Genomic DNA, 20058 nt, shown 5'->3' on the forward strand with positions numbered 1-20058 from the left:
CTTCAAGCTAATGCACATTTAGATGTTGTTTACAAAATAAATATATTTTTATATCATAATTTTAATTTTTATCCACAACTATTACAAAGTAGAAACATTTTTATGACATTTTGTAAGTATTTAATATTAAGGACTAAGGAGCTTTGATTATTTCTGAATAATCACTTATAAAATATCTTTTTTTTACCAGAAAAAAAATATTATAGATGAATTGTATATCCTTACAGGATATCATTTAACTAAAGTATATAACTTAAATAAAAATTATTTGTTAAAATTAGAACTCTTACTGCATCTTGACTGCTGCCAATGTAGAAATTATCAAAACCTCCTCAAAAAAGAAAAATAACAAACATCATCACCTCTAAACTTTTTCTTTAGGGAATACCCTGAATTAATCACAGTAATGGGGAAAAGCCTTAATGTGGTTATTCCAATCTATAGATATAATTATTTCCTATAAATTGCAAATTTAGCTGTGATTCATAGCCTATGTTCCACTTTAAATTTACACAATTTGGGCAAACACATTTATAAAATGTAGTAATCCATTTGTTAGTTATCCAGGCACCACATACTCGTAGAAAATAATATACATAATATCAATGATCCTGAGAAGAGATTGTTGTTATTAACCTAACTGGAAAATGTCCATTAATTAGTTTGATAGTCTAGTATTTATCAAAGCATCCATCACCATTCTTAAAATAATTTGTTGATTATTTCTTCCTCCACACTATAATGCATTGAGGATTATAGTTGTGCTTTTTGTTATTTTACCCTTGGTATGTATCAACTGGCTTTATACTAAGAGCTCAAGAAATATTGAAGTGCTTTGAGTTGAATTGAATTGGTTAAATAATTTTAAGAAGAGCAGTGTCCCTAGTTTCAGATAAAATATAATTTTAAGTTAAGAAGGAAATGTCAAATCAAATCATTTACACATTGACAGGTCTCATTAAATAGTATTGACTTTCACTGACTCTAAGGTAGCCTCAGTGTTCGGTTGCATTATTCTATAAAACACCATTGGAAAAAAAAAAGTTTTGCATTAAAATAAGATGCAATACTTTATTTATATTTAGAACTTTAAGTTTATAATTAGAAAAAGTATTTTTTACATAGTTAAACAGATTATTTTAATCATTCTTGAATATTTTACACACACACACAAACACACACACACACACACACAGGAAAAGGTATGTCAAATAAATTGAGTCCGGCATTCCAAAACCTTCTTCCCATCCAGTATCTAGCACTTCTAAATTAGTTTTTGAGTCTGAGTCCTTGATGTTCATGTTTCACACAGAAGATTGTTTTCTTTGTTGGTGAGGACGTACGTTTTAATTGAGAGATCCACCATTTTCTCTGGTAATTTCATTTAAACTACTGCATCCATTTGGTAAATTTGATGCTGGTACTTTTCTTGACCTTACCAGAATGTGTCAACAGATGATTTTTTCAGACAATAATGAGGATTCCATTTTACTTTTTCAAAATGTCCTTAAATGGTTTGATTGAAATGTGAGATATTATCATTATCCAACCAAAATAACAGAAATAACAACCAAATTTAAGCATGCATAGGCCATGATAGTTACAGTACTACCTTGACTGCCATCTGATGGACAGGGATTGTTAACAGACCATCAAATGTAAGACATCTTTATTTCTAATATAATAAGCTATGGAAACAATTGGTGTCTTAGAATCAAAGAAATGTGGTATTAAGGAAAAATCAGGAATTTGATCCAAGATGGCAGAGTAGATAAATGCTGTGCTTGCCTCATCCCATGAACACATCAAACTTACAACCAAGGTATATATCAATCAACCTGGAGAACCATCTGAAGTCTAGCTGAACAGAAGTTTTATAACTAAAGATATAAAGAAGAAGCAATGTCATGGCTTGTAGGAGGGATGGAGATGCGAAACGGTCTGACCCCAAACCTCTGTGTGGTGGTTGAGAATCGGGAGGGATATCTTAACTAAGTAGGATCCCCCTAGAGGAGTGAGGGATCCCAACCCCATTCAAGGATCCCCAGCCCAAAGTACTGGTGCTGGGAAAAAGAGCTCCCACAGCATGTGGCTGTAAAAAACATTTGGGATTCCAACTGACTGGGTGGGATAGAAGGCTGTAGGAAACCCAGATATCCTCTTAAAGGGTCTGCACACAGACTCACTCACAGGTACTCACCCTGGGCTTTGGTGGAAAGATAGTGACTCAAGGGGTGTCAGAGACATATGGGGAAAAACTGACTTATGTAACTTAGAGGTGAGGACTGTAAGGACAGTTGCCATTTTCCCTGTGTGGGCTCCCCCTTCCATGAAGCCAGCAGGTGGGCACCATCTTTCCTGTGATGAATCCTCCCTCCACTCCTAGGGCCAAATCTGAATCTTAATTGGTCTAGTGAGCTCTGTTCGTTCCACTCTGGTGACTCACTGAGACCCTGCCACACCCAACTCATATACCACAGGACGCTTTATCAGTGGCTGAACTTTATGGGAGATAGTAGGTAGCAGCCAGCCTTGGAGTGTCCTAGCTTTTTGTGGAGCTACCCCAGGCCTGGTACTGGTGGCGTACATCCTTGCTTTGCAGCATGGCCTCTCCCATGCACCTCAACATCCAGCACAAGCAGCGACCAACCATGGATTGCTTTGTAGTTCCTACCAGGTAGTCCCCGTCTAGTCACAGGCAGTGGCTAGTTATAGGCAGTGGCTGATCTGGGCTGATCTGGGCACCAGAGCACTTCCCAAAAGGCCACAGAACAAATGTACTTGGAGGTTGGCTTCAGACCACAGCAGAGTACCTCCAAATTATGCCCACAAGTAGCATACCCGAAAGGTAGTCTCAACAGGCACCAGAGCTAGCTGGGGCAAATCCCACTCCATGGGGTAAGCCATCTACATAGTAGCCCATAAGCTGTGGACATGTCCAAACCACCCAGCCAGTTAGTCTGAGGGTCAATCCTATCCACTGATGTGCCAATAGCAATCAAAACTCAACTATAACAGGAAGGCACAACAACCCATACAAGGGACACTCCTGGAGCACCCAGCATGGGAGACTGTGCCAGGGCCCCACAGGGCACCTACTACATAAACCCACATGGCAAGACTAGAAGACATAGCAGATTTACCTAATACATAGAAACAGAGAGAGGCGGCCAAAATGAGGAAACAAAGAAATATATCCCAAATGAAAGAACAGAAGAAAACTCCACAAAAAGAACCAAACAAAAGGGAAGCAAGCAACTTACCAGATACAGAGTTCAAAACACTGGTTAAAGGATGCTAAAGGAACTTAGTGAGAACTTCAACAGAGATAGCAAGCATAAAAAAGAACACAGAAATGATAAAAAGGAACCAGTCAGAAGTGAAGAATACAATATCTGAAATGAAGAATGCACTAGAAGGAATCATCAGCAGACTAGATGAAGCAGAGGATTGAATCAGTGATTTGGAAGACAAAGTAGCAGAAAACACCCAATCAGAACAACAAAAAGGAAAAATAATTTTTTAAAAGATGAGGATGGTTTAGGGATCTCTGGGACATCAAGTCTAACAATATTTGCATAATAGGGGTAACAGAAGGCAAAGAGAGAGAGCAAGGAATTGGAAACCTATTTGAAGAAATAATGACAGAAAATGTCCCTAACCTAGTGAAGGAAATAGCTATACAAGCCCAGGAAGTACAAAGAGTCCCAAACAAGATGAATTCAAAGAGGCCCACACCAAGATACATCATAATTAAAATGAAAAAAGTTGAAGACAGAGACATTTCTAAAAGCAGCAAGACAAAGGCTGCTAGTTACTTAAAAGGGAGCTCCCATAAGATTGTCAGCTGATTTCTCAACAGAAACTCTGCAGGCCAGAAGGGATTGGCAGGAAATATTCAAAGTGATGAAAAGCCAGGACCTACAACCAAGAGTACTCTACCCAGCAAGGCTATCATTTAAAATTGAAGAAGAGATAAAGAGCATCCCAGACAAGATAAAGCTAAAGGAGTCATCATCACCAAACAAGTGTTACAAGGAATGTTAGAGGGACTTCTTAATGGGGCAAAAAAAAAAAAAAAAAAGAAAGATTAAAAATGTGAATAATAAAATACATATTTATATGCAATAACTATATAGTTATCAACACTTAGTTTCAATGTAAATGGATTAAATGCTCTAATCACAAACATAAGGTGGCTGAATGGATAAGAAACAAAAGCTTTACATATGCTGTTTCCTCGAGACTCATTTCAGAATTAAAGACACACACAGACTGAGTGTAAATGGATGGGAAAAGTTATTTTATGAAAATGCAAGCAAACTGGGGTAGCAATACTTATACAAAACAAAATAGATTTTTCAAACAAAGACTATAACAAGAGATATAGAAAGACCCAGTAATCCCACTGCTGGGTATTTATCTTAAGAAATCCATAATGCCACTTTGAGTGGACATGTACATCCATATGTTCCTTGTAGCATTATTTACAATAGCTGAGATGTACAGGCAGCCTAGATGTTTTTCAATGTATGAATGGATAAAGAGGAGGTGGTACATATATACAATGGAATATTGTTCGGCCATGGGAGGAAATGGGTTCTTGCCATCTGCAGCAGCATGGACAGATCTGAAAAGTATTGTGCTGACTGTAGTATGTCAGACAGAGAAAGACAGATGCAACATGATTCCGCTTATATGTGGAATCTAAAGAATAAAATAAACAAACATTCAAAACAGAAACAAACTCATAGATACAGAGAATATTTTCATTGTTGCCAGATGGGAGGGGATTGGGGGTAGGTGAAAAAAGTGGAAGAGATTAAGAAGTACAAGTTGGTTATTACAAAGTAGTCATGGAAATGTAGTGTATAACATAAGGAATGTAGTAAATAATATTTTAATAACTGTGTGGTGTCAGATGGATACTAGATTTATCAGGGTGATAGATGGGATGGGATTTGGGTGATAGGATGAAAACGGTGAAGGGATTAAGAAACATAAATTGGTAATTACAAAATAGTCATGGGAATGTAAAGTAAAGCATAGGGAATACAGTCAATAATATGGTAATAACTATGTATAATGCCAGGTGGGTACTAGACGAGTCAGGGGGATCACTTCTTAAATTATACAAATGTCTAACCACTATGCTGCACACCTGAAATTAATATAAAACAATACTGAATGTCAACTGTAATTGAAAATTTTTAAAAAGGGAGGGGGAAGGTGACAGGCAATAAGAAGTCCAAGTTTCCAGGTATAAAACAAATGTCATAGGGGTATGATGTACAGCATAGGGAATATAGTCAATAATACTGTGATAGCATGGCACAGTGTCAGATGGTTGCTGGACTTATCATGGTGATCACTTCTTTAGGTATATAAATGTTTAATAACTATGGTGTATACCTAAAACTGATATAATGTTGTATGTTAGCTATATTTTTTAATAAAATATTTTTAAAAAATAAAAATCATAGTGGGTTATAATTAAAAAAAATTAACTCTAAGAGCATGTATCGTATGTGTGCGTGCTCACACACATTTTTATTCTAAAAAATAAAATTCTAACACAAGTCATTTATATAATCCCTAGATTTTTGTTACATAAATTTACCTGCACTTAAGGTAGTTAGACAATTTAGCTATGTCTTGTTGAATAACTTTTCCATCAAAAGTTGAATGAGTATGGTCATGAAAAACTGTATGTTAAACACTTCTACCTTATGATTTTCTGTGCTTTCACATATATGGTTAAAGATAACCAGTCAAATTGATTGGAAAGTATTGAAAAATCTTTGTTATATACCATGTGAACTAGTATTTTTCTTTGGTCATTACAATATGCTTTCTTAGCCTTCAAAAATGAAAAAAATATTACAAATAAATGACCCAGTAACTGAGTGTTTCTTAATCTCCTCTCTCCCTCAGGTCCCATAAGTAGTGTTTTGGTGAATAAATATGGTAGCCGACCAGTGGTACTAGCAGGAGGCTTGTTATGCTGTCTGGGAATGGTCACAGCCTCTTTTAGTACCAGCGTAATAGAGCTTTACCTCACTGTCGGATTCGTTGGAGGTAAGTTTTGTTTTCCGCTTATTGTCTTCTTAACACTTACCATGTTTCCCAGAAAATAAGACTGGGTCTTGTATTAATTTTTGCTCCAAAAGGTGCATTAGAGCGTATTTTCAGGGGATGTCTTATTTTTCCATGTTCTACAATCTACATTTATTGAAATACAGCCATGTCATCTTCTTTTGGAACATCGTCATGACGTACTAAATGTGTCCATCTGGCTGGTGATCTTAACTGGGGCTTATTTTCGGGGTAGGTCTTATTTTCAGGGAAACATGATATGATGCTTGCAAAGCTCTGTAGGAAGCATGAATAATAGAACATTATTGTTTTCTCTGCATTTCCTTTTTATAGCAGATGCGATCTTAAATTATTTTAATCCAGTACATTGAGATACTAGCTATGGACTGTCCAATTAGACTAATTTCAAGTAATGGAAGAAGAAACAAGTTATCAGACATGTGATGTGCTATGATATAAATATCAAAAACACAACAGCTTTGGTCTGCTTTTACTGTTTCACCCATTTCTCTTTAGCCAGTTAAGATGGTATTGTGGACAGAGACTTTCTGGCATATAAATAGTTTTATTTTTAAAAGTTCATTTTTCATTGCTTGTTACTATTTAGAGTATCTGACATATCACTTAGAGTAGGTTAAAATCGTGTCAAAAAGATGTTTTTCTGGATGCACTATTCAGCTTTAACAATAGAGTTATCGGAGTCTGTTTTCTGATTAGTTGTAGTACTCTGTATTGCTACCTCATTTTTTTCCTTACTGGAGGATTCTGTTTAAGAGCTCCTAAGGCACATTTCCTACTAAACACAAATATTTTCAAATGGCATACTGTCATTTGATTATATAATAGTTGTTTCTCATGTATAATGTCTCTAGACTCAAACTGACTGGACTATGTAGTTTGGAAACTACTTTTATTAGCCTCAACAATAAATTGAATCAAACAGACCTATACTCAGTTTTAAGAAAAATTAGACTTTAATATGTAAAGGAATTAAATATTTTTCTTATGCCTAAAGACAAAAAGACAAATATATTTCTCTTTTTATCATGATTTTAGATCAGTCTAACGTAGGACTTATGTATCATTTGATGAAAAAAAAAATTAGATGTATTAAAGCCTACAGTCATAGTGATGTCAAAATCTTTCTCTTTACCTGGTGGCAACTCTTCCTTTTTGATATGATGAAACACCTTTTGTAAATGAAAATCTTATTATATTTAAGAATTGTCATAGTGGAGAGAATAATACTCTTTCCTTTGTGCAGAAATACTATATATTGCATTTAATCATAGAAGTCAGACTGGGTCTACGAGTAGATGCATTAGGGAAAAGATGGTTTTGATATCACTGTATCACAAATAGCAGCAGCATTACATGTTATTCTAACTTCAATTCCATTCCTTTTGACTTTGAAGGCCTTGATGCTTCTAGAGTCAACCACTAAATATACCTATATGGGATTTATCTTTTTTTTTTTTTTTAATTAAAGTTTATTGGGGTGACAATGGTTAGTAAAGCTACATAGGTTTCAGGTGTACAATTCTATAATACATCATCTATATATCACATTGTGTGTTCACGACCCAGAGTCACTTCTCCTTCTATCACCATATAGTTGATCCCTTTTAGGATTTATCTTAAGCCATTATCAGCCAATATTTTTGGTATTTGATATCAGACAGGTCTTGTTTGTAAAACCCAACTCAGCACATAATAGGTTTGTGATCATGAGTAAATTAACCTCCTTATGCCTTAGTCTCTTTGTCTTTAAAATGGGGGAAATGATAGGTCTTCTGGGAGTTGTTGGCATGATTAATGTAACAAATTGATATAGAGTACTTTACAGAGTACCCAGCATTTTGTTACTTTTAAATAAATGTGAGCAAATAATGATAATCACAATGTCATTATAAAACATCTTACAGTTCTAGAATTTAGTTTTTTGGCAAACCCTTATTTTAGTTGTTGAGGGGAATTAGAGCTTAAGAAGTCTAAGTGTTTTGCCCAGTAGTACACATAGTTAAGTAGCTGAGACAGATTTCGGTCTTTTGATTTCAAATCTCATGTTTGTTTTGCCATGCCAGAATAGGAATTAGATGACTGATATCTCCTAAGGAGAACTTGGATTAACATCTGAAGGCAAAATTTCAGGTGACAGAATGGAGATGGGGGGAGATAGCACAAGATAAAGAAACTTAAAACACAATTCAAAACACAATTCCTGGGTTTTCATTTCAGTTCTTCTACTTACAAACTGCTGGGCAGTTTCATTATTTTTAATGGTCTAATTCTATTTTTTATGAGGTAGATTTAGAGATCATACTGCCCTGTTACTCTCCAAGGCATGTTCTTGGTTCCTTTCAGTTACCTTTTACAGACCCTCCTACCCAGAGAAGATATTTGTATTAAATGTTTGCAATAACTATTTGTATTCAGAACTGAGTATCCCAGAATCTAAACACTTAACCACTTCATAATACTGTCTCAATTTACACAAATTGGTAAATGCAAAAAAATTCCTACTTCTATGGCCCCTAAAATAATATAGAGTAAGACCTAAGCTAAAGGGGAAAGAGATAGTTTATATAAATCATTTTCATGTACTTTTTAAACAAACATATTCATTACATTGCTAAATAGTACCTTGGCGAGCTATAAGAAGCAATTCATTTTTCAAAGGCTATACTTAGCACTGCCAAGAAGTTCCCTAGACAGTAGGAACTTTTGACTTTTATAAACAATAACGTTTAATCTCTGAAATAAGAATATATTTGAAGCCAAAAAATTATATTTTATTTAACACACATGTGCATCTATATTCATGAAATGTGGAATGTGAGGGATGTAGAGCATGAAATTAATGGCATGACTTTATTATTCCTTTTTATTATTTGCACGGCTTTGAAAGAATGTCTTTGGGGAGACCTAAGACTGTTTATAAGTGACAAAGTTTTTAGTCTGTTCAACTCTGAAAAGAAGGTATTCATATTTTAAATGCAGGCTTTCCCACAAGGGGAAAAAAAAAAATCTGTCCTATGTATGTGTATATAAATGAAGAAAGAGAGGTTAATTTATCTGTGGAATTAAATGATAGTAATTAAGAACTAATGATTTTGTCCTAGTTTCAACCTATTCTACGATTATTGAAAAATCAGTAGAAGTTCTTGGTTTTATTTTTGTGCTTTAAAATGAAAGGAATATGAAACTGTCATACATATCAAGTGTCCAGTATGGGAACCTTTTTGTTTATGTGCCATTCTATTGATATTCATAATTAAGAAAATCACTACCTGCTGTTGCATTTTTAGGTCTGCCTTACCCATTTAAAAATGTACATTTTGAAAAAGTAATTTATTTTGTGAGTGGCATAATGTTTGTGTTTTTCTTCTTTTTGTTTTGTTCTTCTCAGGTTTAGGTCTAGCCTTCAACCTGCAACCTGCCTTGACAATCCTTGGAAAATACTTCTATAAGAAACGACCCATGGCGAATGGACTTGCCATGGCAGGAAGTCCTGTTTTCTTAAGTACCTTAGCTCCTTTCAATCAGTTCCTTCTTAATACTTACGGCTGGAAAGGAAGCTTCTTGATTTTGGGAGGTATATTTTTGAACGCCTGTGTGGCTGGGTCCCTCATGAGACCCGTTGAACCCAAACAAACTAGTAAGTCTAAAACTAAGGTTTGCGTAAGAGCAGATGATTCAAGTGTGAAGAAAAGCCACGAGAAGAAATCAACATGGGAAAGAATTAATGATTATTTAGATTTTTCCCTTTTCACGCATAGAGGATTTTTGATATACTTATCTGGAAATGTCATTATGTTTCTAGGATTTTTTGCTCCCGTTATATTCTTGGCTCCATATGCTAAAGACAAGGGAATTGATGAGTATTCTGCAGCCTTCTTGCTGTCTGTGATGGCTTTCGTTGATATGTTTGCTAGGCCTTCCGTAGGGTTAATTGCAAACTCCAAACTTGTTCGACCCCGAATCCAGTACTTCTTCAGTTTTGCAATTATGTTCAATGGACTGTGTCATCTACTATGCCCGTTGGCAGAGGACTACACAAGCCTGGTGCTTTATGCTGTATTTTTTGGCCTTGGATTTGGGAGTGTTAGCAGTATCCTCTTTGAAACTCTCATGGACCTTGTTGGTCCTCAAAGGTTTTCCAGTGCCGTGGGACTCACCACAGTCGTGGAGTGTTGCCCAGTTCTTCTTGGCCCTCCTCTTGCTGGTAAGAATATTCCCCAATAAGCAAAGCAAAAAGCATAAAGTCAATAGCCATTAGTCTAGACTTTCTTTGTAGTATATAATGTGGTTTGTAATAATAAATAATAATAGCCTGAAAGACTATGGGTGTGCTAATTTTAGGTTTTATTATGTATTTTTAAACTTCGTAATTAATTGACTTTATACGTAAATTTGTTTCAGAGCCCAAACCTATGTACTTAAGAATTTAAGTTAGACTGATAATTAGTAGCATCATTTTCAGGTTTTTACCCAGATCAGTTATTTTGGGCTTTTAAAAATGTATCATAAAGGTAAAATGTCACTTTTTCTTTATTTTATTATTGGTGAATAGATTTCTCTTTTGCTTATATTAAAATGAGTCAAAATTTTAAAATAACACTCTCAAAAGGACAGGATCTATTTTCTTAGTGGAGTGCATTGGTTATATTAATATGGAACTTTTTACATGCCTATGGAAGAAATACTTTTATAATATCACTGATAAAAATATCTATACTATCTATATCTATATCTGTATCTGTATCTGTATCTGTATCTGTATCTGTATCTGTATCTGTATATCTATCTATATGTAATGCAGGAATATATAGAATGCAGAAATGAAGGAAAATCCATTCAAGATCATTTTTGTGACAGACACTTACATTCCCTATTCATAAATTATAAAGACTACCTTTAAATTTTAAGATCTGAAATATTTTCAGTGATGCCGACAAAAGTATCTGTGCTAAATAACCAGTAAGGAGAATAAGTAAAGACACATGTATAAGTTCATTTCTAAAGTTAAGACTTTATTTAGCCTTAAACTTTAGTGTTATAAAAATTAATATTTTTTGTGGGCCAGTCTTTTCCAGTAACCACTGTCTGTTGTTTTGCTTAACACTTAGACTCCTGGCCTGCCCCCCTAGTGGTCACAGTAACTGCTGGCCTACATATAAATTTTTCCATGTATTTAAGTCAGTTTATAAACTACTTCCTACAAGACATTAAGGAATCATTTTGAAAGTGGGAAAATTCATGTTTAATTTGTTAATCTTAAGGCATCATCGACCTGTCGCCTTTTCCTGTTTCGCTTGGTCAGGAATGAGTTGTGTAGTTGACTTTCTGTCCACCATGGCTGTCCTCTGGTATCTAGCACAGATGTTGTGGGTGTTATGTCTCTCAGTGTGGATATACCATGGCACCAAAACTGTTGTCAAAAAGAGTGAAAACCAATTGGTCTTATTTGTTAGCCTCTTGATTATATAAGACAAGTACAATTGACCTATCTTACCTCATACAGAGGTAAGTTTACCAAATGGGTTTTTAGAAGCTATTCATGAGCAATAAAATTTGCAGTATCAACAGAGAAAATTGTATTTCACCAGCCATGGTGGGATTAAAAAAAAAAAAAATCAAGTCAGGTCAACAGATGTAGTGAGTAGGCTCTAAGGATAAAAATAAAGGAATCTGATTTGGCTACTTCTACTTGAGCTGAGAACCTGTATCAATAATATTTACATCAATTTCAGTGTCCTTGAATGCTTATTGTGTTAATAATGCCAAACAATTGCACCAGTGGTGCCAATGGCAGGAATTGTTTTGTGGCTTTCTGTTGAAGTTCTAAGACTGTAGCCATAATATATCTACTCTTTTATTTCATCCTTTTTCTGCCTCCTGCTTCCCCTGACACTCCGTGACTTTCAGACTGGCTTCTCCTCTACAGCATTTGGTATCAGCTAGAGTGGTGTCTGGCATATCTGAGGCACTCAGTAAATACTTCTGCACGAGTGGGTATCATTGTAGTTACTTCTTATAGTTGCTGTTGCTCCTCCTTGTCTAGGAGAGCAGCAAAAGGTAGGGAGAGTGTGATTTTTATTTTCAGTTTTTTCAGCCCAAACTTTTACTGATGCACTCACAAAGAACTGAAGCTTTAGTTTTGGAAATCATATGTGGTTTCTTGAGAATGATAAAAAATTCCCCAAACCGTCAGAAAGTATGGTTGAGATGACAGCCTAAAGTGATATTAACTCTGATGGTTATGTATTTAGAAGTATAACAATAATTGCTTGGATGGAAATATTTGACTTATAATGGAAAATTAAATTGTGCAGTTTTTGTTAGGCTTATGTATATGTCATATTTACTGAAATAAGCCTATTCCACCATTTACCTAATTAGAACAGGGAACTTTATTCAAATAGATAATTTCACACATAGCAAAATTTAATACTGAGCCACTGACTAGATTTTAGTTAGAATGATAGAGGTGATGACTAAACAAATAGGCCTATATCAGAATCTCCTGAGATACACAAATGATAAACAATATAGATTTATGTAAATTAAATTTTGCTGATAATAATTGTTGTTAACAATTAGGTACCTGCATAGGCAAGAGGCAAAACTATAAACCGAAACATTTTAAAAAGTCAATAAACCTTCAGATGATTTGGCAGCAGGCTAGTTCTTCAATGTTTTCAAAATCAAATGGAATAAATATTTTCATCCTGATTAGTTTGGTCTTAATAATTTAGATTCAAATAAAGTAAACAACAACTGTGATTAGCCCAAGAAGTGACATAACAATTAAGAGGTTTGGTGAAGCCATTTGAAAGAGTAGTTAAGAATATGAGATTCAGAGAAACATGGTTAAAATCCAGATTCTGCCACTCACTAGCTCTGTAAAAATTGTTTAGCCTAGTGCTGGTCATAGAAAAAGCATTTAGTAAACATTATGCCCTGTCAGGAACTTTATAAAAGTCTTTGGGTCTTTCCTAAAGAATGTAATGTTTCCCTCTTTATTGAAAAGCTAGGCAGCATGGAAAGGATGAAGTAATGTTAATGTGTTTTCTGTAAATACATAGATAAATATAGCTATTTGTACATTTACAGATACAAAAAATGCACCTCCTGCATGTATGTATTTATGAATATGTACCTCAAAACATATATATATATATATATATATATATATATATATATATATATATATACTTACTTTCTCCTGGTTGTAGATTTTTATTCAGGGAAATGGTTTTCAATAATTTTAGTGTGCTGGTAATATTAATATAATGCTGCATATATGCCTTTATTTGCATATATAGAAGTCATAATCTAGAATACTTGTTTTATTTGTTAAAGTCTCATTTACATTAACTTAAATAAGAAATAAGTACATACTTTGTGGAAGAATTTATTTGAAACTTTTATAATTTATGACTCTTTTATTATGCTACCTTAAAAGATGCTTTTTGTCTCTTAGGTAAATTGGTCGATGAAACTGGAGAATATAAATACATGTACATAGCCTGTGGAGCTATTGTGGTCCTAGCAAGTGTGTGGCTGCTCATTGGCAATACCATAAACTATAGATTGCTTGCAAAGGAAAAGAAGTTGGAAGAAGAAAAGAAGAAAACGCATAAACTTGAATCCGGAGAATCTGAACCCTTGAGCAAGTCTAACCAATATGATGCTAAAGTCCAAAGTATGAGAACAGGGAATAATCCCTCAGAAAGAGAAACTAATATATAACAAGAATCACACCTCTGATTTCAATGTTTATGATTTTCTTAGGAGTATTTTTCCCCCCAAAATATTTGAAAGGTTCTTAGTTGAAACAAGGCATGATAATTAAGGATGGAGATAAGATTTTCCTCAATGGCGAATTTTAAATGTTTCATTTTTAAAATTAATTTGGGCGGTAAAATTTTGAGATTATGCACATAAAGAATCAATGTAACCGATTTTTTTCCATACATAACTCTGGTTGTGGTTGTTAAAATAATTTTAAAGTCTTCTTCCAGTGACTTCCAGTCTCAATTATAGAGATCTGATATCCAAATTCCTGGTTTAAGTAGTTAGAAGGACTATGTTTAATCCTATAAGAATGCCCTCTCCACATTTCATTTTCTATTTGATATTAAAGTGTGAGATGGAATTAAGGGAAAATGAATTTTACACACACCCATGTGCACATAGAGTATCTGGAGAACAAAAGACATGTAAGTTAAAAAAAAATATTATCACCGTACTACTTTTATTTTTTAACTTAAAAAAAAAAATCCATGGAGAAAAAAAATGTATTACATCTGCATAGTACTTTGCAATGTGGGTTTTAAAGATAAGGACATGGATGAAAAAGAGATGATCTTATTTTGAAAATGCAACTACTGTTGTAAAAAAAAAGCATTTGCATGTTTATAATAAAATTGAAGAAAAGAAGATACTCCATTTTAAGCCATTGTTTCTGAGCACTGTTAGATTTGATTAATCCCGGAACATGATTTCTTTGAGGGGGCCATTAGTACCTGGTGCTAGAGACTAGCATGCTCCAATAATTTTCAGAATATTTACCTAATATGTAAATTAAATTAAAAGCCTAAATAACTCCAAGCAATGAGCTATGTCCATTGATTTTAAAAAGGATTTTTGTTAGTAATCCAGAAAGTAATAACTAGGGATTTTTCTTAACTTTCAGACACACTTTCACACTGAGACATCAAAGTAGAATCAACCAGAATTCTCGTGGACAGGCTTACAGAGAGGCTGAATTCTAATTTTTCTTAATACATACACAGTGGTGACCAGGAGGTTACTGTTATGAGTAATCCATCTGAGTAAAGCTAAGAATGGGAGGTGCTTTTAATGAGCCTTCTAAATTCTCTCATTTCCCTCCCTTCACCAAAATGCAAAAGCGAAAAAACAGAAACCACGAATAGGCTTTGTATTCAGCCACTGAAAAATATCTCATGCTATAGGAATGGAAGCCTTTTAAAATTCTGCCCTCTACTGGTTAGACTTCCTGCTGACTGAACATAATCAGGAGACTGGTAGAAAAGGCTTCTAGAACTGGATGGAGGCTGTGTGTGACTTGGTATACACTTGTGAAGTGTAGGTATCATGTATAACACGATAGCAGGAAGCTTTCAATACTGTAAGCCAGGTTAATTTAGCAGTTTCTCATTTTCATAACTGTATGAAAACATCTGGGATTCTGAATCACTCTTGAAAACAGTCATATGATAGTTGTGTACATTCAGAACTATAAATACCATTTTGAGTGATAAATTACTTTTAAACAAGAAAGACATTGTGCAGCATGGCTAAAGTTATAAATATTTACATCTACAAATCTGAAGTTTAAGATCATGATTAATAAAAAGCATTTAGTGCTTGATTACTGAAGTGATGTCACTCTTAAGATGTCAAAAGGAACTTGCCGTTTTTTTTGTTTTTGTTTTTTTAATTATTATTGCAGTTGAGGCAGGTGCTATTCTTATTTCCTATAAGATTGTACCTGGATACCAAGCTTTTGTGATAGTTAATGTTAAGGATTTTATTTGTAAAATTTATGCACTGTTTAAGCATGAGGCTCATGTTTAGAAAGCTATATACAATTCCATATTTCATTTAACAGTCACTTTTTGCATGTGAATAGATATTTGTACTTCCCAAATATTAAGTAAAACAATATGTGCCAATACTATAGCTCAATTAATCAGGGAAACGTGGCAGTGTATGGCTGTATTTAATTTGATTTCACCCAGTCTTGATTCTGGAACGAGTTATTTTCATATTATTAGTGCTTTTGTATTTAACTCTGACTCATCATAAGAAATGTAACATTATAAATTGTATAGTAGCTCTCCAATTTTAAACATTTTCAAAAATATCTTGAATTCTCTGAAGACACATTCAAATTAATATAGATATCAGACCCCCGGGGGGAATAAACAGCAAAGTAATGATGGTGGGGTTTTAGGTCTAAGGTTATAGTCTGCTTTATCACCTGCTGGTAGAGACATGCTGGTGGGTACATTGCAGTGGCTTTCTCCATGAAAGGAGATTTACATACTGATTAATTTCTTGTCACGTCAAATTCAGTTCATATGTATTCCATTGCTCTTTGGTCATTTTCATTTCTAACACTGATTATATTAAATTGTTAAGAAAAGAAAGGGAGGGAAGTTGCACATTCAAAGCACATGATGTGATATATACAGTCATGCCTGGGAGCAGTGCTGCACAAAGTTGCAGATATTCACACATATAAATTCCCGTACGTAAATGTGGAAAATTAAATCAGAACATACTGAGAACAGTGACATCAACTCATTCATGTACAGGGTTCAGATTGTTCCAGGGTAACATAAATTTTTCTACTTGTTCACTCTTCTCACTCCCTTGAGCTTGTTAGAATATTTGTTGCTTTAACAGCATCTTTGAAAGATTGAGAAGAGAAGATCGACCTAGAGAATTCATTTTTCTATAGTCACATAAACGGAGGAGGGAATATAGTGGACTTCTGTGTCTGTAACAATTTCTTCCCCTAGGGAATGATACATTTTAGGTATTTAAGATATCATGAAGTAAAAATCACAGAACACTAATAAAGTCCCTTGTCAGTCCCATTCCCCTATCATGAAATTGTACAAAAAGAAGGTTATCATAAACCAGGATACCAAAATATTCATGGTCACTGGCTAGTTTATTTTTCCATTTGGGATAACTGATCACCCTGTATTTTTCACCATTTAGCCTTAAATACTTGTATGCCTTCACTAATTTATGAAGAGAATATTGGATATAAATTTGTACTAACCTATTCCCACCCTCTTTCCAGGTTATTTTTGGGTCCAGTTAGCACACATTTAGGAGGCAGTGAGTCAGGCTCTAATGTACTTCACGTTGGAAGACATGATTTCTCAATGCCAATTCATCACTCAGATGCAAATTCATCACTTTCTTTCAACCACCTTATCTCACACACCCCCCCTCCCCGCCCCAGACACTAGGAAATAAGTAAAATCATTAGGTTTGATATATTTGAATGTGCACTTTAAAAATCTCGGGATTTTTTACACAGCCTTCTCTGGCTATACATGACAACTGATATAGAAAAAAACAACCACAAGATGTATGATGTAAGTTTTATATTGATGTTATAAAATGTAGATATCCTTAATCGATTAGTTGAAACTTATTTTCCATCCAAAAGTATCTTTAAAAAAACCCAACAACCTCATTTGTATAATGTTGCAGACTTTAAATAAAATTAAAATCATGATTGTTAAACTCAATTTAATAGGGAGAAAGGATAAAAACAAGGAAGGGAACTAATATTTATGTATCATGCATTTTGCCTACCTTAATATTCAATCCAAATCATAAGTAAAGACTATTGGCCTGATATCATAGATGAGCAAAACAAAACCCAAAACAGACGTACAAAGAAGTTCAGCAAATTGCCCAAAGTTAAAAGGTCATATGTGACAGAATCAAAACTAAAACTCAAGTTTATCTAAAAGTAGAGAGATGCCCTGGTGTGTTCACTATTACGTAGCCTTCCAATAGAAACTGTAGAAGCAAAGCTAGATAAAATATAAATACAAAAAATGTAAACCTTATATGGTAAACCAATTAATTTAACTGTAATTTGTGTTACGTATGATTTATATAGTGCTATTAGAGACTGCATTGCTATAACCTGAATATATAGTTTCAAGTTGCCTGATTTTCTAGCCAATGAAAATTATTCTAAATCATGGTAATGATTATATAATAGCCATAATTGTTTTAATGTGACTTTTTTCGTATAATGACATATTTATATGACTCAAGCATAGTATATTTTCCCTGGGGTTGGATTTAGAAGAAAAAATTATTTTCTTTATGGATAAGTAATTCCCATATTGCTTGCTGCTTATTATGATTCATAAATAAAAAGTCCTTACTATGAAACATTATTTTCAGAATTATAGTGATTCCCATTTACAGGTGTATCCTAAATTACAAACAAAACAAAAACAAAAACAAACAAAAAAACTTGTAAAATGTCATGAGATACAAATGGTTTGGTTCATCTGTGCAGTATATATTCATTTTCATCATTTAATGCAATGGCCCCTACACCTTAACTCATTTTTTAAGTTATCTTGAACATCTGCGTTATCATTTCTGTCCATTTGTCCTATATAAAGAACAAGCGCCATTGCTTCTGCCTTCTCCCTCTAGACTTTTGACATCCTTAGAATATTGTTCTCCTTAGCTCTATTTCAGATGGTATACTTCTAATGTCTTTCATTTCTCACAACATCACCCGTGCTGCATCTGCTCTTATTTTTTTTATGTGCAGCAATGGCCATATTCCTGGAGTCAACAGTGTATACTTTTGGCAATGTGCACTCATCTTCACAAATAAGGGAACTGGTGTGACTGTAGGTTTGAGGTTTCTTGAATAAGGAAGGTGCTCATATTCTGGAAGATTTTTTGTTAATGTGAGTCTTCCTTATGCATGATAAATATATAATTGACTATGATTTTTAAAAATATGCTGAAAGTGATCTTTCTGTCCTTGGCCCTTACTATCCCGAATGTTTCCAATTAAAGTGCCTGACAACTTGGGAAAAACAAGGCTTACCCTCATGCACAGCACCATAACATCCATCCTGTAGGCTCTCTCAATGCAATGACATCACTGATACATCATACCAGATAGATTCCTTCTCACAACAGTTCACCATACCAAAGAGCATTAAAATTATTGAGATAATAATTGAAATGATAATCTTTCCTCATGTCATTTTTTTTTTTAGGTTTTGATTTCTACATATCCATGTGTATGACCTCATGTTTGAGAAATACACTTAAAAGCTGAGAGGCCTAATTATCAGTAACTATAATGCTTGTATACTCAAAATCATAAACTATCTCTGTTGATAACTGAAATATGAATAATTTGCTGAGCTCATTTTTTTTTTTTTTTTAATTCTAATTTTCTCTTCTTTGCTGTCACTTGTGTATACACTCTAGCTTTTAACTCTTATGGTCCCACAATCTGGTTTACTTTAGTCGTCTGTCCCCCACTGCTTTCCTTTCACCTCATTTGACTTATATGCAGTCCATGAAAAATTATTGTAGTAGTATTGAGAATCATAATTTTAGGTCTCTACCTTAAGAGGAAAAGTAGTATTGCAAAGAGAGTATTTGACTTTAGTGGAGCATATGGGAGTTTGTCAGAGCACATTATTTCTTCCATCCCAATTCCATGCTGCTCTACCTTCCCTCCTTTTTTTAAATAATTATTTTTAAAAATTATTTTCTTGTAATTGTTTTCCACAATGTCTATGTCAATTTTAGCATTTTTCAAATAATTATGGCCTTTTTCAGTACAGAATTTTTGTTTCTTTGGCGGGTTTAGTTTACTACTTCTATTTTCATGACCTCCATGTTTTTCACTCTTCATATGTACTTGTTAGTAAGGTGTGTAATATTCAGTATTTGAAGAGGCAGTTACTTAGTGATTATAGATTCTTTCTTCACATGGTAAAACAAGCTTTTTGTTTCTTTGCTTTAAATTCAAATATGGCAAAATAAGCTAGAAAAGTTCTGTATGAAAACACTGGCACTCAACACTCTATTAATGTGTAGGTTGGTTAAAAGGTTTGGTCAGGTGAACAAAAGAATGGAATTCTTATCTCATATGATTGTCAGAACAAAATTTTAAAACATTCTTCTAAGGCTGTAATTCTAGGTGCGTTGTTTTACTTTCATATGCATCTAAAAAAAAGGTTTTTAGGTTAGTCCCAATTTATATAGCTTGTTCATTAGAGTATAAATTTCTGATAGACTGTTTAATCTTTATTTTCCTACCACATGCTATTCTAAGTATGAATATTTCTGAATTTAGTGAGAAAGGACATGTAAACTGCAGTGTTTACTTTCTAAGCATTATATGTA

General features: G+C 34.0%; 1 protein-coding gene across 3 annotated transcripts in view; it reads left to right on the forward strand.

The window, feature by feature from the left end:
- SLC16A7 (solute carrier family 16 member 7) overlaps positions 1-18065 on the forward strand; it is a 156331-nt gene extending 138266 nt beyond the window's left edge. For all 3 annotated transcript variants that reach the window (XM_019742386.3, XM_019742388.3, XM_019742387.3), the window contains exons 4-6: positions 5935-6078; positions 9506-10321; positions 13583-18065. In XM_019742386.3, coding sequence (XP_019597945.1) covers positions 5935-6078; positions 9506-10321; positions 13583-13851 — 1229 coding nt within the window. In that variant the 3' untranslated portion in view covers positions 13852-18065. The remainder of the gene's footprint in view (positions 1-5934; positions 6079-9505; positions 10322-13582) is intronic.
- Positions 18066-20058: the final 1993 nt, after the last annotated feature.

The sequence above is a fragment of the Rhinolophus sinicus genome, chromosome 1, assembly GCF_057876585.1.
Source record: "Rhinolophus sinicus isolate RSI-liver-muscle chromosome 1, RSI-T2T, whole genome shotgun sequence".
NCBI classification, from domain to species: domain Eukaryota; kingdom Metazoa; phylum Chordata; class Mammalia; order Chiroptera; family Rhinolophidae; genus Rhinolophus; species Rhinolophus sinicus.